Source organism: Chelonoidis abingdonii, chromosome 3 (genome assembly GCF_003597395.2).
Source record: "Chelonoidis abingdonii isolate Lonesome George chromosome 3, CheloAbing_2.0, whole genome shotgun sequence".
Taxonomy (NCBI): Eukaryota; Metazoa; Chordata; order Testudines; family Testudinidae; genus Chelonoidis; species Chelonoidis abingdonii.
In genome coordinates this window covers 120,106,667-120,129,109 of record NC_133771.1, presented here as the reverse complement: position 1 = coordinate 120,129,109, position 22,443 = coordinate 120,106,667, and the positions used below count along the sequence as shown (strand labels likewise).

At 45.3% G+C, this 22,443-nt stretch overlaps 1 protein-coding gene across 10 annotated transcripts in view; it reads left to right on the top strand.

The window, feature by feature from the left end:
• The window catches only part of SYNE1 (spectrin repeat containing nuclear envelope protein 1), a 498,327-nt gene that overhangs the window by 256,013 nt on the left and 219,871 nt on the right, over nt 1–22,443 (top strand). For all 10 annotated transcript variants that reach the window (XM_075064060.1, XM_075064059.1, XM_075064058.1 and 7 more), the window contains exons 59-66: nt 1,605–1,769; nt 5,158–5,330; nt 6,902–7,055; nt 8,238–8,381; nt 10,031–10,195; nt 20,055–20,372; nt 20,801–20,956; nt 22,074–22,238. In XM_075064060.1, coding sequence (XP_074920161.1) covers nt 1,605–1,769; nt 5,158–5,330; nt 6,902–7,055; nt 8,238–8,381; nt 10,031–10,195; nt 20,055–20,372; nt 20,801–20,956; nt 22,074–22,238 — 1,440 coding nt within the window. The remainder of the gene's footprint in view (nt 1–1,604; nt 1,770–5,157; nt 5,331–6,901; nt 7,056–8,237; nt 8,382–10,030; nt 10,196–20,054; nt 20,373–20,800; nt 20,957–22,073; nt 22,239–22,443) is intronic.

Genomic DNA, 22,443 nt, shown 5'->3' with positions numbered 1-22,443 from the left:
GAGTTAAAGATAGCAACTAAAATTAAGGAGTGAATTTACTGTCCACAAGGTCAGGTTTTGTGTCCATCCTCTAGAAGGATGATAGACTATGAAGTATATGTATTTTTATAGAGTTAAGCGCTAGTATCTAATATTATTTTAATCATGCTTTGTATTTAGTTCTGTATAGAGTATATATTGAAGTGATTAACAGATAGATCTCAAAATGTAATTGTAAATGAGGAATTATAGAGTGGCTGTGTTTCCTGTGGAATCCCTCAGGGACCATTTCTTGGCCCTGTGCTATTTTATATTTTTATCAGTGAACTGAAAGAAAACATAAAATCATCACTGATAAAGTTTGCAGATGACACAAAAATTTGAGGAGTGGGAAATAATGAAGAAAACAGGTCATCGATTCAGAGCGATATGGATCACTTGGTAAACTGGACACAAGCAAACATTTGGGTGTTTTAATATGGCTAAATGCAAATTTATTCATTAGGAACAGAGAATAAAGGCCATCCTTACAGAATGGGGGACTGTGTGGGAGCAGTTTTGTGTGGGAGCAGATAATTACTTGAACATGAGCTCCAAATGTGATGCTCTGGCCAAAAGAGCTTAAGCCGGGAAATCTCGAGTAGAGAGAGAGAGAGATTATTTTACCTGTGTATTTGGCACTTGTGTGACTGCTGCTGGACCACTGTGTCCAGTTCTGGTGTCCACAATTCAAGAAGGATGTTGATAATTTGGAGAGGGCTCAGAGAAGAGTCACAAGAATGATTAAAGGATTAGAAAACATGCCTTACAGTGATTAGACTCTAAAAGGTCAGTGTATTTAGCTTAACAAAGAGAAAGTTAAGGAGTGAATTGATTACAATCTATAGATATATGCATGGGGAACAGATGCGTAATAATGGGCTCCTCTGTCTAGCTGAGAAAGTTTTAATAATATGATCCAATGACTGAAAATTGAATGTAGACAAATTTAGACTGCAAATAAGCTATACTTCTTTAATGGTGAGAATAATTAACCATTGGAACAATTACCAATTGTTGTAGATTCCCCACCACTGACAATTTTTAAATCAAGGTTGGATACTTTTCTAAAAGATCCTCTCTGATAATTATTTGGGGGAAGTTCTATGGCCTGTGTTATACAGGTGGGTAGACTAGATTATCACAGTGATCCCTCCTGGCCATGGAATCTATGAATCAAAGAAATGTAAATGAAAATGGCTACTTTACGTAAAAAAAAATTCTTACTTGTAACTAGGCCCTTCAAATGGTTTTGCTAATGTAGTATTTTAGGAGACTGACTGATTTGTTTAAACACTTACATCTATTGATACATTGAACAGTCTGAGAAAGGGAGCATTTGAACAGCCAAATCTTCTAATTTGGGGGACTGAATTGAGTGTACTTGTAAAATTGGCACATGCATATAGTGTGTGCACCACTCGTTTGTATATGCAAAGTAGATAACTGCATGTATACGCACTTGAGTATGCAACATATGCATGAAATATGGTAGACACAGTTTAGAGCTTGAGATGCAGGTGGCGAAGTGCATACTGAGCAGTCACTGAAATGGTTGGGAGTGTTAATATCCATATGAATTTCAGGAGAAGGTTTCCAGAATGGATAGGATTGTCGCAGAGCACCATCAGTTCTCTCACGGCATAAAAGAACTCCAGGACTGGATGGCTGATGCAGTTCATATGCTGGAATCTTACTGTCTCCCTACAGCTGACAAAAGTGTTCTAGACAGCAGAATGTTAAAGCTGGAGGTATGTAAACAAATGGATACAAAGATGACATACATAGGGCCCATTACTTCAGGTACTATGAAATACTGACCACTGTAAGTAAGTTTGCAAAATTCAAACACCAATTTTTCACGTACTTTAAAAAAAAATTTGGAAAAATGTTGCCTTTTGGAGTAAAATGGGCTTATTTAAAATAAAGATATACTGGTCTATTGTGACATGGACAATGATGTAAATATTGAAGATGAAATTTCAAGATGATACATGGTTAACTAAGGCTATAGAGAAAGTATGATATGTTCTTTAGTTACACAGTCATACTGTCTGTCAAATTTTACAGGTGACTTAAGTGCTGTATTGTGTAACCATAACATTCTGTTCACGTAGTTTGTTGTTTGTTTGTTTGTTTGTAGTAACTAATGCATTGCTCATTCAAGGTAGATTGTGGTTCGGGTTACCATATGTCCGTATTTTCCTGGACATGTCTGGCTTTTTAAGTTGTTAATCACTGTCTGGGAGGATTTTTTAAATATCTAAAAACATCCAGAAACTATGGACATATGATAACCCTACCCACTGATCCTCTCTCCTGTTGGGGTGTCAGCTTGCTGCAGCCTGTGGATTGCAACCTCCCATCCCCACCCAGTGCTGCTGCAACCCTGCGCTCCATGGCTAGGAGCGGTGGTGTCTCTGCAGCCAGCTGCGGGTCGGGGGGGCCTGTGGCCGCTTCTCCCTCCGAGCATCCCCTACGGCTCTGGCAGAGACTCAGTCTCCCTCCTCCATCTCGGCTGTGCAAGGAGCCCTCCTGCCAGCGGTCCGTGCAGCCGGGGCTGCCTCCCCCTAGCCCTCTGCGAAGCCACTGCCCGGGGGGAGGGTTCCGGTGCAGAGGAAAGTTTCTCGGCATGCGGCGGCGGCTCTCGGGAGCCCTCCCCCCCAAGGAAGGGCCCGCACTGCAGCGCCTCCCCCAGCCGCCTGGCCTGAGCTGCCGCAGCCTTGCTGGGTCCAGCTGGTAGCGCGGTGGAGGACCCCCTGAGAAGGGAGCCTGCGGTTGGGATGCAGCCTCACAGCTGGGAGCGCGTTGGGGCTGGGATGCCCAGCTCGAGGGCATGCCTGGGGCCCGAAGCAATGTCCTGCCCCCCTGGCTCCAATTGCTGCTGCACAGGGGAAGTGCCCGGCCGGGGACGCACGGGCTGGATAGCAGCAGGAGCCAAGAAAGTTGGAGCCTGGGGAGGAGGCGGCTGTTTTGGGTGGCTGGAAGGCACGCTCAAGGGAGGAAGCGGCGTGGGACGGGGATTTGGGGCCCAATGGGGAAGGAAGGGGGCAGGGTTGGAATGGGGGTGGGGAAGGGGTGGAGTTTCGGCGGGGTCGGGGGCGCTGTGGAGTGTCCTCGTTTTTTCAATGTTCAAATATGGTAACCCTAATTGTGACTCTCGGATAGAACCTTGCATTGAGGGTGCTTCACTGCCACACCATCGTTGGGGGGAGCATTGCACTTAGAGAAAATTATGCCAATTGATATCACTGCATAGACAATGTTGCAATGCTCTCCCCCCCCCTCCAAAAAAAAAGGGGTGGATGATCTGGTTACATTATTGTCTGTAACAGTGGGCATCCCCAGCATTGTCAATCTCCAGCATTTAAAAATCCTGAGTCAGACCTCCAAAAGTATGAGTTGAAATCTCATGTTTTTTAACCAAATAATAAATGTAGCATTCTTTTCATTTGCCTTCTGTTATGAGGGGCTGTCATGGTTAATGTTTTTAGACTTTCCTGCACAACTGTAAGAGCTAGACAGTTCCTTTTTATTTTTAATGAAAGCTGAAAACCCCATACATACACAACTCTAAGAGCAGGGGTTTAGGAAAAACACCAAATACTGCTAGATGTGATAAAATTGTGAGAGCTGGCAATACTGGGGTCACTGGATTTCAAAAGTCGAGGCACGTCGATGTTGTAGATGAGTCTTAAACACAATTTTATTTCAGCACCACAGCAGAAGGGCTCTTTCACCACAAAATATCTCCAGTTCTCCATGGATCACTAGGAACTTGAACTCTCACTGTTTCTATAGTCTCTTCTTCTTGTAAAGGTGTACATCCGGGGCTCGACCCTCCCTGGGGAGAAGGGGAGCCACACCGGCCTCGATACGGCGTCGTCTAAGTCAGCCCCTTTCTTCAGAGCTGAGCGATGCTGTGCAGTCACTTGGGGCTCTGGTCTTCTGCTATAGGGCGGGGCAACAAGCACAAAGTTATCAAGGCTCAGGCCCTCTTGGCGCAGGGCTGAGCAAATGATAGTTCAGGCAGCTCAAGCCCTTTGGTGCAGGGCTGAGCAGTGGCACAGTTAAAGGGGGCCCAGCCCTTGGTTTGGGCGGGGCACCAAACAGAACGTCACAGAGGCTCAGACCCTCTTGGTTCAGGGCTGAGCAAACAATCACTCGGCTTAATGGCCTCCTCAGGTCGGGGAGAGGGGGACTCTGCCACCCGAGTATGGGTGGCAGGGGGAACACAGGACCACCCACTCCACCGTGTTCCAGCCCGGGGCCCTACTAGCAGTTAGCACCGCTAACAGTCAGTGGGGTTCCTGACCGCAACACACTGACATGGGTTCAGGTATACTTGCAGCCTGACTGGAGTCAGCTGCCCCCGGGCTACTTCCAGTCTCCCCCTCTGGGTCTACCTGATCTGTGGCGTCAGCCCCTGGGAAGTCCAGTAGCATGGGCCCCTCCCGGCCGGGGCTGGGCGGTAGGTCCGGCAGTACCTCTGGGAAGTCCGGCCAGGCCTGCTCCGGGGGTTCCTCGGGGTAACAGCAGGAACGGGGCGGCTCCGGCAGCTCCTCCTCGTAGCGGGCGCGGGGAAGCTCCGGCCAGTCAGGGAAACGGCCCTGGGCCTCCACAGCTTCCCAGTCACAAGCACCCTCTGGCAGGTCTGCTCCCGATGGCGGCTGGGCTTCAACTGAGATGTGATGCCCAGCTTTTATACTTCCGGGTCGCCTCCTAACCCTCTGAGGAGCGGGCTCACTGCTCTGTGGTCCCACCCCCTTAGGTGTCTGACGGGGCTCGACCCTCCCTGGGGAGGAGGGGAGCCACACCGGCTCGCTACATTCTCTATAATGTTCAGCTCTGAAATGTGTCGAACAAAGCCCTTTCTGCCCAGATTCCAGGAAAACTGTCTCTCCCTGAGTCCTAGGGTTTCTCTAATGGCCCAAACTATTCCTTTGAAAGGCCTCTTTCACTAGGGAGGATCATCTGTCAAGCCCACCCTCCCGATAAACAGCTTGTACAATCCATTCAGGGTGTAGTGTAACAGCTCCTTTTCTAGTGACGTTTATTAACCATTTCTTCTCTTTGTAGAAGAAGGACTGCATATATGCCACAACAATGAGGCTAGAACAAGATCTGTTTGCTTTCTAGGGACTGTTATCGGTGAAGCAGGAGAAGGAAATCCAGATGAAAATGATGCTGACAAAAGGAGAATCTGTTCTGAAAAACACTTCTCCAGAAGGAGTGCCTGTCATTGAACAACAGTTACAAACACTTAAGGAAACATGGGCTTCTCTCTTGTCCTCTTGCATTCACTGTAAAAGGTAAAAAGAGATATGAGTGGGGAATGATAACGGAAGACAACACAGTTGAAAATATTAGCGTTATCTCCAGAAGTCGTATGATTACAAGACAGGAGAGGTGGGTGTGGTAATATCTTTCTTTGGACCAACAGCTGTTGATCAGAGAGACCATGTTTCAAGCTGCACAGAGCTCTTCTTCAGGTCTGGCAAAGGTACTGTGTGTGTCACTGCTAAATGCAAGGTGGAACAGATATTTTAGCATAAGTAGTGAGCACATATTCTAAGGGACCATTCAAAGTAAAGTGGCCAGTTAACACCCTTGTAGTCATAGGACAAAAAGGGAGGTTGTGGGGTGCAGATTGTTGTAAAAAGCCTTTACTCAAATGTCTTTATTAAGACTATGGTTTTTATTAAAATTGTTTTAAAAAGTAATAGTTTAATAAAAATCATGGTCTTAATAAAGACACTGAATTTATGACTTGTGTTTAGCTATGACACTCCTAGTACATTTACAAGACCTGAAGAAGAACTCCTTGTAGCTCAAAAGCTTCTCTCTCACCCACAGAAGTTGGTCCACTAAAAAATACTATAGTTATAGTCTAAAGGCTTGTCTATGCAACAAATTAGTGCACGGCAAGCCACAATGTGAATCTACAGCACACCAGCTTGCCACGCTGTAACTTGCCATGTGGACATCACTACAGGGCATTCTGGGACTTTCACTGCACGTATCCATACAGTGAGTTATTATGTGGCTAGATCCACACCTTGGCTTGCCACACACTAATTCACTGTGTAAACAGGCCATTATTGTTACCATTAAAAATGGACTCTGTATTAATAATTTGACTGTAAGCTTTATTTTCAAATATTTTAAGTTTCATTCAATTTTTTTAATTGCTGTGCTGTATGAAAACCATGGTATGAAATCCAAATAAAGGGACATTAAGAAAATTAAGGGCCAAATCCTGCAAGATCCTGACTTCAGTAGAACTTTGTGGCACTAGGCGCTTCTCGGGAGGTACTCATGAGTTCAAAGGCTGGAACAATGTTATGTAAAATGTTATGATAGTAATTCCATCACTGTCAGTGAGAGTCATGGTGATAATACTTAATAAATAGGAAATAGAGAAAAATGCAGTCTGATATGGTGAGCATCACTAATTACAAATGTTTCCAAGTTTCAAACAGCCAAGACTATTTATCAGTAGATAGTATCTGCTCCCTAGTGTATGATAAGATATAAAGTAGGGTACTTGGATTCAAGACTTAGATTCTAGTCCTTTATACCATGCTTTACCCATATATTTACTAGAGCATCCTGTATCCACCACTAATGTCCTTTATTGTCCCTTTTCAGATGTGAGCAAGTAGCTTCAGTATTGGTACCCTTCTATATATTAGCCAACCAAGATCTATAGCAGAGCACAGTTTCTTGCAACTTTTCGTGAGGCAGTTCAGCATATTACATGTCTCCTTTTATTCTGTCCCTCTAATAAACATGAAACTTGAATGACTGTTCATTGCCTTAAGTCATTGCTAGAATAACATGAGATACTGAGTATCATCTGATATGTATTTTTAAATTGTAGTCAGCTGGAAGGAGCTCTGTCCAAATGGACAAGTTACCAGGATGATGTTCATAAATTTTCCATCTGGATGGACAAAGTAGAAGCAAGCATGAATGCTTCTGAGAGACAGTGTGCAGAGCTGAGGGAAAAAACAGCTGTCCTCAGCAAAGCAAAGGTTTGTTTACTGTTACTGTAGACTTCAGAAAAATCCTCTTTGGTGGTATGAGTAATAGTTTTATTGTATGTTATAATGGAATAAATAGGACAATGTCTAAACAGACAGATACAAATGTTTGATACCGAGATGCTACCCTGATGTACTCACTAGAAATCAGGCAAATAGCTGTTCAGATTAAAGTCCTGTTTCCTCATTAAAATCTGCTGCAGCAGCCATTAATTTCTTGGGAGGGAAGCGGGGAAACAGTACTATAAACCATACTAGACAGGAAATCTATCCATGGTAGGGTGAAGTTCAAATTTTGGCCAACTGACTTAAAAAAAAAAAGCCGTAGAGATAAATCTTCTTCAAGTTTATATTCTCATCATTCTCTCATTTTCTTGTGCAAAATGGCACAATATGCTACCAAATTAGAATGGACATGTTTTACTTCACAGCATTGCTTCTGTGCTGGGCAACAGTGCTGGGCAACAGTGTGGTGGGCAACACAGAGTGCTGGGCAACAGTGAATCAGACCCATTCTGCATTATAATCATACACTGCATTTAGTTAAGAAGTAATGTGTCTTGAGTCAGACATTTGATTGAAGTAAATAGCCAGTTAAAAGAGTTAAGGGCCCAAAGTGAAGCCTCATGTGCTTAATCCAGGTGGTTATTAATTGCCATGCAATGTCATTGTTGCTGTTACTTCTCCAGTGAAGTTTTATGCTAGATAAGTTTCTTACACACATGCATACCCTAAACCGCTTTAATATCTGAGTGCCTTTGAGTAGTGCATTAAGCAATGTGACTAACATCTGACTGTGATTGACTCCCGCTTTCATCCTCTCCCAAGGGAGAGGTATGTGGAGTGGAGTTCTATTTTGATAGGCATCTCTGGCTTTAGGTTTTTTTTTCCTAATGCATACACTGCTATGTGTTTGAGAGAAATAGCAGGGTGAAAGAAATTAGTCTTGTGCTTGGAGGAACTTGAACCATAATAAATTCAGTGGGCACAATTTCACTGTCACTTACGCCTGTGCAGACCTATGAGAGCAGACTCTCTAAGAGCAATGTATGTAAGCAACAAACTAACAGACCAAAAAAACCCACTAATTACCTTACAAACAAACAAGCTGTCTCTGGACTTGTTTGAATCTTGATCATTAGTAAACTTGTCCATTTACTCTCTGTTATGCAGTTACTCAGTGAAGAAGTGTTGAGTCACAGCAGTCTACTAGAGACTATTGAAGCAAAAGGCACTGGCATGACTGAGCATTATGTAACCCAGCTTGAACTCCAGGACCTCCAAGAACGATACAGATTCCTCAAAGACAGGACAATGGTACAGTTTATCTTGGCAGTACTCCAATGTTTTTCTTTGAGTTTGGGGTGGAAGGAGAGAGGGCCTGTTGGTTTGTATATTTCAGAATTTTTTAATGTGTATAATTTGGGGGGCAGATTTAATATATCTGGCTATCTTGAATTCAAAAACAAAACTCTTATTGACTTTAGTATAGCTAGGATTTCACCCAACAGGACCAAAAGCTTAGAAACATCAGTACAAATACAAAGAAGGATTTTTGTTTGACCATGAATGCGTGTCATACAGCAAATGTAAACACTAGACAAATTGTTAAGTAATTCACCAAGGGCCTAATTTTACAAACAGTTACTACTACATATAGTGCTTATTACTGGTCTGAGTCCATTGACTTCTGTGTCATATGACCCATCAGAGTACGTGCTACACTCAATGATAAGTGCTGGCGGGTTCCAGCACTAGCCCAGAAAGGATTTTGGAAAGTTTTATGTCACAGACTGATGAAGGCTGAAGCAATATTAATACAATATCTTAAAAAAATCATGAACTTTTGAAAATTATGTGTACTTGCAGAAACTCTTCTGCAGTCACGCCACATTGGGCTGTGGTTTTGTGGCATCTGATAAAAAAAAAATAACCAGTGAGGGCCTGGACAAAATGTGGATGAGAAATTGAGGTGCAATAATAGTGTTGAGATTCTCAATCAGTTCTGAAGCAGTAGTCCAGCATAATGCTGGGGTCATTATCTTTTACATGAGATTTAAAAATGAAGCCTAACCTTCTTGTAGTCAGCAAAGATCTCATGGCACATTTAGTAAGCATGAGACTTAACCCTAGTGTCCTGACCAAACTACTCTGCTGGTAATTACAGAAATCCCCCTGCAGTTTCAGTTGCAGATAATCTTTTAGTAATTGTCTCTGAAAACACCATTCTGTAATGTTGCTGAGATACGGTGGCTGTGGTGGCGTGCCCCAGATATGGCAGTGTTTTTAGGCCAGATTGTGAAATCAGAGGGACTACTCATGAAAGTGATTGTTTATCAGTGTAAGTATAGGGTTTACAGTCTAGTTCTTAGTGATCAGCAAAGTCATCTTTAGTTATAGCAAAACACTGTGAGATTCTACATAATGAACGCTATTACATATTCTAAATAAGAGGTGGAACTATTATTGTATGTAGTTGAAAAGGGTCTGAATTCCTGAAAAGAAAATGGGCCAGATTCTGAGGTCACACTTATGACAATCAGGAATAATTCCAACTAAGTAACTGGAGTTGTGCTAGTTTAAAAACAAAGGAAATGAAATCTGGGCCATTGTTACTATTAATCAACAATTTAACTATAAATGGTCTCAAACCAAAAGACCAGATTCAAATAGCCTCAAACTGAGCCAAAGTTCCCAACTGAATCTACATCTGTATCTTCATCGATGTCCCCCTCTTTTTCTGTAATTACACAAACAATCCCCCTGAATCTAGACACCCTGAACTTTGGGAAAGTTCAGCTCTAGATCCAAACTTTGTTTTCCATTTCTGGGATTTATAATTTACAATAATTAGTCCTGCCTTGAGTGGGGACTGGACTAGATGACCTCTTGAGGTCTCTTCTAATTCTATGTTTCTATGATGTCTTAACTGGCTGTGGCTCTAATGAAGTATTTTTAACAAACAGGAGGCTGTAACCAAATCTGAGAAACTGCTTCACTTACATCATGAGTACCAAAGAAAACTGAAGGCCTTTGAAATATGGCTGGAAAAGGAACAGGAAAAACTTGAATGTTTATCATACCTTGAAGGTGATGCTCAGACACATGAGTCAACACTCCGGGACCTACAGGTATAGTATGTGTGGCATGGCACCCAATTTAAATTAATTCCACTTGTAAAATAGAATAACATAAATTTCATGACAGAGAGGTTGTATTCCTTGTTTATCTTGGGAAAAATTAATGCACAGTGACGCAATTATTTTGCTATTGTTGTTTTTTAAGACACGTTCTAGACATGCAAAAGACTTACAGGCCTTGATTTTATAAGTGGACTTCAACAGGTCCTCCCATTTTCAGGCACAGATAATGACATTTACTTTATTTCTAACTACTTGATTTCTGGATACAAATGAGAAATCTATATGCCACCCATTGTATTGGCGTAAAATGAGAGTGAAATCCTGACTGCAATAAAATCAATAGCAAAAATCCCATTCACTTCAAAAGGACAAGCAATTCACCTCCAGCTTACTAGTTCATCTTAAGAACATAAGAACAGCAATACTGGATCAGACCAATGGTCCATCTCGTCCAGTAACCTGTCTTCTGACAGTGGCCAATATCAGGTATTTCACAGGGAACGAACAGAACAGAGCAATTATCGCATGATCCGTCCTCTGTTGTCCAGTCCCAGCTTCTGGCAGTTGGAGGTTTAGAGATGCCCAGAACATGGGGTCACATCCTTGACCATCCTGGCTAATAGCCATTTGTGAACCTATCCTACATGAACTTATTTAATTCTTTTTTGAACCCAGTTAGACTTCTGGCTTTCACAGCATCCCATGGCAATGAGTTCCACAGCTTGACTGTGTGTTGTGTGAAGAAGTACTTCCGTTTGTTTGTTTTGAACTTGATGCCTATCAATTTCATTGGGTTATCCTTAGTTCTTGTGTTACAGGAAGGTGTAAATAACACTTTTCTCTTCAGTTTCTCCACATCTTTCACGATTCTTCGAGTGATTGCTCATGTGTATTCCACAGTAGGTGTGCGTGATCGCCACGTGCACCGGTGCTGGAAGTTTTCCCCTTAGTAGTACCTGTTCTAGGGGAGCACTGCGGCGACCCTTGGAGTGGCTTCTGTATATCGCGCTATAACGGGGAGCGCACGCTCTCCCCATCCTCAATTCCTTCTTGCTTCCAGTGAAGGTAGTCGGAACTTTGTGCTCCAGCTCTGCTGCAGCCTTTCTACTTGACCTTAGTGGTACCGTTTGTGGAATTGTTACTTTAGTTGTTAGAGAGGGCTCGGGGAATGCCCTGTGCCCAAGGCTTCAAGTTGTGCAACTTCTGTTGCCATTCTATGCCTAGGAGTGACCCGCACGCTGAGTGTCTCTACTGTTTGGGTGAGACTCACATCAGCAAACGTTGTAAGATCTGCAGGTCATTCAAGCTGCGGACCAAGAAGGAGAGAGACATTAGATTCCGTGGTTTCTTGATGGCATCGGCGTTGGCCCCAACTCCGGCACACCGGGCGGACTCTGCTCCCGTTGCCACACCGTCGGTACGTAGTGAGGCACTGTCTACTAGTTGGCACTGTTCCCCCTTCAAGAAGCAGGGAAAGGGACCTGTCTCGCAGCGGTGCCAAGACAAGGAAAGAGGGGAGGCTGCTCCTGCGTCGGGCAATCCAAGGTCTTTCCCCTCACCCCCATGCTCAAGACCTCTGACTCGTGTTGAGTGGAGCAGCCCAGTGCCATCTGCGCACACATTTCCACTGGTATGGATGCCATTGACACCGGAGGTGATGCAGGCTGCAAAAGACATTATGAGTCTCCCGGTTCCAGATGTGCAACCGGTGACGGGTCCCCAGTACTGGGGCAAACCTCCAATCAGTGCCCATCAAACCTCTCCTGCGGGTCGCAGTCCCCACTCTGAGGACCATTCCCCGCACCATTTGGCATGCAGCGACCGGTCGTCCAGCAGCTCACGCCCTCCCTCGATGTCGACCAGATCATCCCGGTCACCACCTGGATGGGAGTCTCGGGGACCCTTTACGCTGCCTGCCAGTGAGCACAGGCATCGAGAGTGGCACCGGGACCATTTCCTTTCGCGACACGACTACCACAGCCGGTCTCGACAGGATAGATGTCGTTGTTCTCGTTCCAGTTCCCACTCAACTAAACATCATGCTTGAGATTCCCATCACGACACCTCGGCACCGGGGCACCGGAACTCCCGCTGCTGTCGTGGGTACTGAAGCAGCTCTTCGAGGGCGGGTACCATTCCTCGACTTAGAGGTCCAGGTCCCGAGGGAGGCGGCATCGCAGGCACCGCTACTCATACCGTTCCTGTGAGACCGTGCGCTTGACGGTGACCTCGGCCTTGGCACCCAGCCACCCAACCTCAGCTCACGCAGCTCAGCTGGGACAACTACCGCCACCGGGCCCTCAGTCCGGTCAATGGTAAGGGGCTCCATGGCAGGGACAGTGGTGCCAGTGGGCACTGTGGCCACCGATGCCCGCCCAGAGGGGGGCCCGCTCGGTCACCAGAGCATCTCAGGCTCCATCAGCCTCTTCTGGTTGCCTAAGAGACAGGTCGGCGGACCCACGCCCAGACTCTGATCTGGGGCTCGACCCCCCCCACCCCCGGTACCGACCAAGGCCCATGGCTTCATGCTTGCTCTTTCCCTGGCACCGGATGACACCATAACGGTGCCTCGACCACCAATCCCTCAGGAGGATTTTAAGGTACACCAAGACCTGCTAAAGCAGGTGGCATCCAGCCTTCAGCTGCAGGCAGAGGAAAAGGAGGGCCCCTACGATTCCCTCTTTAACGTATTGTCCCTCTTAGCACTGGGCCGGGTGGCTGTACCCCTGCACCAGGGTGTAGCCAACATTTCCAACACTCTGTGGCAAACTCCCACCTCCTTGGCGCCAATGTCCAAGAAGGATGAAAGGAAGTACTTTGTGCCTGCCAAGGACCATGAGTATCTCTATTCCCACTCGGCACCTAACTCGCTTGTGGTAGAGTTGGTAAACCACAGAGAGCGTCAAGGCCATCTGACACCTACCTGCAAGAATAAGGATGCCAGACGACTGGGCTCCTGTGGTAGAAAGATTTATTCCTTGGCAAGTTTCCAGCTCAGGGTAGCAAACCAGCAGGCCTTACTGAGCAGGTATGACTTTAACCTGTGGGAGTCTCTGCCTATGTTTGAGCCTCTCCCCCTAGACCGGGACAGGAAGGACTTTAAGACACTAGTAGAAGAGGGGGCAGCGGCAGTGAAAGTGGCCCTGCAAGCGGCGTTAGATGCAGCCGACACTGCAGCCCGCTCCATGGCTTCGGTGATTTCCATGCGCAGGGTGTCGTGGCTCCTGCTGTCTGGATTGTTGATGGAGGCCCAATCCCTTATGCAGGAACTCCCGTTTGATGGGAAAGCACTCTTTGTGGACCAGACGGATGTCAGGCTGCATGGGATGAAGGATTCCTGCAACACCCTGCATACCTTGGGCCTCTATGACCCTCCAACTAAGGACATGGCCAGACTGCAACAATCAGCTCAACCTGCAAGGAGCAGATACAAGTCCCCGTATAAGAGACCAAAAACAATCTTAGCGGCATTCCTGCTCCACTCTGCATCCTGGGCCCTCTAAGGGCAAGAGGCAGGGAAAGAGGCAGTTTTGGCTATTTGCCGGGGGGCACCGGGCCTGTTGCCAGGGAGACCCCTCAATTAATAAAGTTTGTGTTCTGCAACCATTTGTCTGCCTTCCGCATGGCGTAGTCCCATATCACATTGGACCAGTGGGTCCTCAGCACCATTTCCAAGGGCTACAGGTTGCAGTTCAACTCCTCCCCTCTGAACCACCCGCCCTCCCCTATAGGCCCTGGGAACCCAGAGCATACCCACCCCACCTTCTAGGGCAGGAGGTGGACCGTCTACTGCATGTGAGGGTGGTGGAAAGAGTACCACTAGAATTCCAGGGCAAGGGATTCTACTCCCGATACTTCCTGATCCCGAAGGCCAAAGGGGGCCTCAGGCCCATCCTGGACCTGCGGAGCCTGAACCATTCTCTAGCCCACTCCAAGTTCTGCATGGTATCCTTGGCCTCTATTATCCCCTGTCTGGACCCGGGGGACTGGTATGCGGCCCTGGACCTCCAGGATGCGTACTTCCACATCCATATTGTCGAGGGGCACGGGCGCTTCCTCTGCTTCCTAGTGGGGATGGACCGCTACCAGTTTGCGGTTCTCGCATTTGGCCTATCCACGGCACCCAGGGTTTTCACAAAGTGTATGGCTGTGGTAGTGGCCTTCCTCAGGCGGGAGGGGATACAGATCTTCCCATACCTGGAGGACTGGCTTCTCAAGGGCGACTCTTGTTCCGAGGTGAAGACCCATGTGAAGCTGCTCCTGTCGACATGTGATGGTCTCGGCCTAGTGGTGAACGAGACCAAATCAACCTTAGTTCTGGTTCAGCGCATAGAGTTCGTTGAGGCGCCGCTGGACTCCTCAAGGGCCACAGACTCTCTCCCCTGGACAGCTTTGAGGCCATAAGAGGTCTCATCGCCTCGGTCACGGCTTTCCCGATGACAATGGCAAGGGCGTGCCTTCGAATTCTAGGGCACGTGGTGACATGTACGTACGTGATCCGCCATGCCAGGCTTCGAATGAGGACCCTCCAGCTCTGGCTAGCCTCCCAATTCTCCCAGGGCCGAGATGGGCTAGACAAGGTCCTCATGGTTCCGTCCCCGATACTGGCTTCCCTTCAATGGTGGTCTTACCCAAGCACCATGCTGCAAGGGGTTCACTTTCAGGATGCCAACCCGTCTATGGACCTGGTGACCGATGCGTCGGACCTAGGTTGGGGAGCCCACACAGGGAACATGCAAACCCAGGGGATGTGGTCAATCCTGGACTTGGCCCTTCACATAAATGTCAAGTAGTTCAGGGCAGTACGGTTGGCATGCATGGCCTTCCACACACACCTTTGCGGCAAGGTGGTCAGGGTCCTCATGGACAACATTGCCACCATGTACTACGTCACCAGGCAAAGCAGGACTCACTCCCTACCCCTCTGCCGGGAAGCCCTGAGCCTATGGGAGTTCTGTATAGCCCACGATATCTCCCTGAGGGCTGTGTACCTCCTGGGCGACCACAATATGCAAGCAGATCGCCTCAGCAGGGTTTTCTCCCCCCAGTACAAGTGGTCGCTCCACTCAGAGGTCGCTCGCCGGCTCTTCCAAGAGTGGGGAGGTCTCCAGATCGACCTCTTTGCAACCCACCAGAACCGACATTGCCCGCAGTTCTGCTCCAGGGGAGGAGTGGGGAGGTGCGTGATCTCCAATGCGTTCCTCCTGCAGTGGTCGGGCCAGCTCCTTTACTCTTTCCCGCTGTTCCCCCTCATCGACAAAGTCCTGCAGAAAGTAAAAGCAGACAAAGCAAAAGTCATCTTCATAGCCCTAGCGTGGGCCTGCCAACACTGGTACGGGACCCTCCTTTGCCCCCCCTCCCCAGGATACTGCTGCTTCGTCCGGACCTCCTTTGCCAGGATGGGGGCCACCTCCTCCATCCCAATCTAGCTGCGCTCCACCTGACAGCATGGTTGCTCCGTGGCTAGACGAGGAGGAGGGCAGATGTTCTTAGCAGGTAAGGCGGGTCCTCGTGGAAAGTAGGAAACCATCCACAGGCCGGACATACATGGTGAAATGGTCCAGGTTCTCCAAGTGGGTGAGTGACCAGGGAGTCTCCCCTTCCTCCGCTCCTCTCCAGCTTATCCTGGACTACCTCGTGTCCCTTAGGACCCAGGGACTGGCACCCGCCTCTGTCAGGGTACACCTGGCGGCCATATCAGCCTTCTACCCACTGGTGCAAGAGCACTCAGTCTTTTCCCACACTATGACCTCCCGTTTCCTGAGGGGCCTTGACCGTTCATTCCCATATGCTAGACCCCTCTGTGCCGCAATGGTACCTGAACCTAGTTTTGTCCTGACTCACAGGTCCTCCCTTTGAGCCCCTGGCCACATATTCATGGTCTCACTTCTCATGGAAGGTAGCCTTCCTTGTAGCGATTACGTCGGCCCAACGTGTCTCGGAACTCAGGGCCTTGACCTCGGAACCCCCTATACAGTCTTCCACAGGGACAAAATGCAGCTCCATGCACACCTGGCGTCCCTTACGAAGGTGATCTCCGCCTTCCATATGTAACAGAGCATCTTTCTTCCCGTGCTCTACCCTAAGCCCCATTCCTCCAACGAGAAACACTGCCTCCGCACACTCGATGTACATAGAGCGCTGGCCTTTTATCTGGATCGGACCAAGCCATTCTGGAAATCTTCGCAACTTTTTGTTGCCTCAGTCGAGTGGGTGAAAGGGCAACTTATCTCCTTTCCCGCTGGATCACCTCATGCACACGTGCTATGATCTGGCAGGGGTTCCCCCGCCGCCGATCATCAGGACACACTCTACAAGGGCTCAGGCCTTATCATCTGCCTACATAGTCCATGTCCCTATCCTAGACATTTGTAGAGCGGCCTCTTGGGCCTATGTTCACACTTGTACTTCATATTATGCAATTGTCTCCCAGTCTAGGAATAACGCCGAGTTTGACAGGGCAGTACTCTGTCCCAGCCTATTGTGAACTCCTACCCACCTCCAACAGGTATGGCTTGGAATCACCTACTGTGGAATACACATGAGCAATCACTTGAAGAAGAAAAGAAAGTTACCTGTTCCGTAACTGGCATTGTTGGAGATGTGTTGCTCATGTCTATTCCACACCCCGCCCTCCCTCCCCTCTGTCAGAGTTGTCCGGCAAGAAGGAATTGAGGGTAGGGGGAGCACACGGTCCCCCTTATAGCACAATATACAGGCGCCACTCCAGGGGTCACCACAGTGCTCCCCCAGTATGGGTACTGCTAAGGGAGAAACTTCCAGCACTGGCGCACATGGCGATCATGCATACCTACTGTGGATTAGACATGAGTAACACATCTCGAAGAATGCCAGTTACGGAACAGGTAACTGTCCTTTTTATAGACCTCTATTATATCCATCTCCCTTAGTTCATTCATTTTCTAAGCTGAACAGTCCCAGTCTTTTTTTTAATTTCCCCTCATATGGAAGCTGTTCCATACTCCTCATCATGTTCGTTGTCCTATTCTGCACCTTTTCTAATTCTAATATATCTTTTTTGAGATGGGGAAACCAGAACTGCATGCAGTATTCAAGATGTGGGCACACCATGGATTTATATAACCTCATGACAATATTTTTTGTTTTATCATCTATCCCTTTCCTAATAGTTCCTAACATTGTTAGCTTTTTTGACTGCTGCTGTGCGTTAAGCAGATGTTTTCAGAGATCTATTTATGAGGACTTCAAGATCTTTTTCTCGAGTAGTAACATCTAGTTTAGACCCCATCATTTTGTACGTATTATACGGATTATTTTTTCCAATATATGTTTGCACTTTCTCAGTGTTGACTTTCATCTTCCATTTTGTTGTCCGGTCACCCAATTTTGTGAGATCCCCTTGTAACTCTTTACAATCAGCTGTGGACTTAACTATTTTCAGTAATTTTGTATGGTCTGCATATTGAGTTACCTCACAGTTCACCCCCTTTCCCATATCATTTATGAATATGTTGAACAACACAGGTCCTAGATCCTTGAGAGACCCAACTACTTACTACTTTCTATTGTGAAAACTAACCATTTATCCTACCCTTTGTTTCTTATGTTTTAACCAGTTACTGATCCATGAGAGGATATTCCCTCTTGTCCCATGACTGCTTAGTTTGCTGAAGAGCCTTTGATGTGGGACCTTGTCAAAAGCTTTCTGCAGGTCCAAGTACACTGGAAATCCCCGTTGTCCACATGCTTATTGACATCCTCAAATAATGTTTTTAGAGTTGTGAGGCATGATTTTCCTTTATAGTAGCCATGTTGACTCTTCCCCAACATATTGTGTTCATCAAAGGCTTTCTTCAGATTCTTACAGTTCTTTTTTATGGCTCTGACTATATTGTTGTTGTTGTTGGTACTACTATTTTATTTAAATATGCAATGGAAGTAGAGCAAAAATATCAGGTACAACCTAATATTTTCAGCTGAGTTATTCTTAGAGTTTCAGGTGTAGTTTGAACTCAGAACTCAAAGAATCAATGCCTTCATGAACCAAAACTGGCAAAATGGTTCACACAAACCACTGCAGACTGAAACTGGTAAGTTTTCTAGATCTCTAGATATAGTGGGCTTTGGACTTGTTAATTGATTTACATTTTGCACAAGGACTCTTGTATAAGGTCTTTGCTGCCCAACTAGTAGACTCAATCCTGGTGCCTTTAAACTCGTGTTTAAAATCCTGTTGACTTTTAGGGATTGAGTTTTGTGACTTCCAGTTGACCCCATATATCAGCCCGTAAGGCCATAGTCACACAAAACGTTTCCAGTTTTGCAGACTGCAGTAAATCTGGCCTGAATTTAAGTCTTTAAGAAGAAAACTTTGTACAACTCTCAGTCTACAATATAGTCAACAATATTACAGTAAAGTACTGTCAGGTTCTAAAAGCCAGAACTGAAGGGATCTGAAGAGGAAACACGATACCACTTTTCTCTTAATCAGCTGAAATAAATCCATACAATCACATTAGAGAGAATTTTGTTCATTGAGTCTTAAGTCTTTCATGACGTAGCAACTGAATGAGAGGTTTTTTTTTTAGTCCTGTTCTTGACATAGCAATAACACAAAGGGCTATACAGTATTAATCAAATATAACGTATTTATGAAGTTGATGGGACAATTTGTGATTAAGGGCTGCAAATGTGAAATACCCACTATCTTACACAAGATTTTTTAAAGGGATTAAAGTCAGTGTGGATATGCGTGTATATATCTCTCTACAAAATTATACTTTCAAAAATATTTACATGGAAGGAAAGTTTTTCTTAAAATTAAGGATGGGATCTTTCACAGAAATAAATGTGAAAAGAAGTATACGTTTCAGATTGCTGTGCTCTTCTCTTGTACAGTGTTTGAACAGATGGTCCCTTCTTGGCTTTTTTATTAAAGTCATTTTCATTCTGTTCTGGAATTAACAGCAGAAACTCAAGTGTGTCTTCTGTTTCAGATATCTTCATCAGAAAACTGGGGACCATCATACTCTGTAATTTGGTTAGCCCATTTTGGTATCAAATGGATTTATGACGAGCCTGAGTTGCACAGTCTTAGAATAAAACCAGACTGGCTTAATACCCTGGAGAAGAAAGTTAATATCCAGCATGTTGTAATTCTTAACTATAAAGGATGATGGGAATTCGTTTGTAATTGTATGTGAAATATTTACAGGGAAAATACCGGCATATTTATTGCTAAAAAATCTGGGCCATAAATCTCCTCCCAACCAGCTGTTTCCTGATTTTGTGTGCCTTTTTTTTTAATCAACTTTATTTAAAATGTGGTACCCTTTGTGGCTGTTTTTAGCTACATAGGGCAAAAATAAGCATCTGGCTAAGATCAGTGGAAAACAGATCCAGGAATCTAATGAAACAGATTTGGTTTTTAAAGTTACCACATTGACAAGCTAGTAGTGTGCTGGCTGCCAGCCCGAAAGCCTTGAGTTCACGGATGTGCTGAATGTGCTCAGGGATCCCAAGTGCCCATGCTGGCAAAGATGACCTATGTTTTGGAAGTTCTGATAAGCTCAGCAACTAAAGGAGAAACATAAGCACGTTTTGGCCATAAATATATCCCGTAATTCATTGAGCAATGCTAGTGATCATGTAAAAAAAAAAAAATCACTGTGCCGGGCTGTGTTAAGGTGTTCATGACCAGACTACCACCGACGTGGTATAAGGTACTCAACTTTAAATGCACTGGGTGATGTTGTGGCTCCATTGAAGTCAAAGGAGCTAGGCTGTTATCTACTCTGCAAAACGTGATTACCACTGTTAATGTAAAACATGTGAACAAGTTACCCCTGTAATTGTAACCTTGCAGGAACTACAGGTCAATTGTGCAGAGGGACAGGCATTACTAAATGCAGCACTCCATGGCAGGGAGGAGGTGATACCTTGGGGCATACCCCAGACAGAAGACAGAGCACTGGAGTCAATGCGACAGGATTGGCAGGTTTACCAGCACAGGCTTTCTGAGGCCAGGACCCAGCTAAACACCACTCTGAACAAACTGAGGTTAATGGAGAAAAAGTTTCAGAAGGTAGATGACTGGCTTAAGACGCTGGAGGAGAAAGTTAATATCAGGACTGGGCGGCAGTCTGACAGAGCAACAAAGGAGATGCAGCTACAGCAAATGAAGGTAATTACTTTCCATCTGTTTAACAAACCCTGTATATATCACACGTGGTTTATACGTTACAGTATAGTTCTGCGATGAAAAATGACTGTAAATATGACACTGTCATTGCCTCTCAGGGAGTCCAGATCAAATTTGCTCCACTAACAGGTGAAGAGATGATTTTGCCAGAGCTGTAATCTCAGTGTGGAATCTGAAATTCAATTGGCCTGTAGAATGCACAGGCACAATAGAGAGAAGAGTTTGTTCCTGGAATTGGAATCTGTTCAATTCTTTTCTTGATGAGGGAACAGAATCGAATCCAGTGCACTCTCCCATGGCTGTATTGAGTGTCTGTGCCATGCTGACCAGAGTAAACTACTACATTTCCAGTGTTAAGATACATGGTTGTAATCACATACACTTGATAATATCTGTCTTCTTTGTCTCAGAAATGGCATGAAGAAATAACAATCTACAAAGATGATGTTGAGGAAGTTGGGGTATTAGCTCAGCAAATCCTGGAGGAAAGTCATACCACCAGTAGAATGGGAAATCAAGCTACCCAGCTTACCTCTCGGTACCAAGCTCTTATCCTTCATGTACTGGTAAGTAATGGAAATTCATTCATTATATTATGCAATGTCAGCAAAACGGGAGACACAGGTAGGTATTATTTATTGGGCGCGGTTAGCACAAATTATTCATTGATGTAGAATCCTTAATCATATAATGTGCACATACAAGAACCCTCCCCTCTCTAGATTTCAGTGGGCTAGATGGATCAGGGCATTGTTAATAGGAAACAGACCTTTCAGTCAACTTCTGCAGTAATCATAAATTGTCACCATGTCATGGGTGTTTAGCAATCTGTATGAAATGTGTTGGTAGTCACATTCTGTTTTCTTATGGACAGTTTGTGTAAGTTATCTACATCACAAAAATACCATGCCAGGGGATACTGACTGATGCCTCTTTTGGCAGTTCCAGCAGACAAGTTGAGGGTTCAGTGTGCATGGACACTGAATGAATTTTAGAGAAGTGCCTTCAGATTGTCATGGAGGAGGCACATCAATGAGGTGTTGTGGGGAAACTTGAACTGGCAAGGTCCATTCTGCAGATCACTTCAGATTATGGTACTTTCAATCTGACACCTCTCGCAGTCGCTAAGGGTACATCTACACTTAAAATGCTGCAGTGGCACAGCTGCAGCACTTCAACACTTCAGTGAAGAAGCTACCTATGCCAACAGGAGAGCTTCTTTAATCAGGATAGGTACTCCAGCTCCCCAAAAGGTGATAGCTATGTCAGTGGGAGAATTACCCCATCAACCTAGCACTGTCTACACTGGGGGATAGGTCGGTTTAACTGTATTGCTCAGGGGTGTATAAGTTTCACCTATGTAATTTCCTAGTGTAAATCAGGCCTAAATTAACTTAAAAATATAAAATAGAATTTTATCACCTGTACCTTCCCCCTTTAGTGCTAAAATATTACTCCATTTTAACATTAGTGATGGCTATACACACACATTGAGAAGGGAATACAGAAAACCCCTAAGAGAACAATTATCTGGTGGATATGAAAGGACTTATTTACAAGTCAATGAACTTAGTAAATTGATTATTCTTTCATAAAATAGTATTTTGTTGCTTTTATTAAACATTCTCTTGTCAAGAATTGGACAATAAGCATTCACTTTCTGTTTCCAACATTTATTTGAAGGAACAAATAAAGTTCCTGGAAGAAGAGATTCGAACTATGGAGGAGTCAGAATTAGCTTTCTGCACTTACACAGATTGGTATGGAGCCACTAGCCAGAACTTTAAAAATGTGGTAACCAAGACTGTGGATAAAACAGCAATGGATAAGAAAATGCAGAAATTGGAGGTACAGGACACCTGAACTTGGGATTTGTTAGTCATTTTTCTTCATTAGTGTATGTGACTTAACTCATCCACATTTAATGGTGTACTCACAGTTACTCAGAATTCTGATTCCAACAGTCCAGAGTAGTTAGCAGCATAGAGAGCATTGGGTGTAAAATTTGATGTTCTCCTAGTGTGTGGAGTTCGATGACATTGATAACTTCATA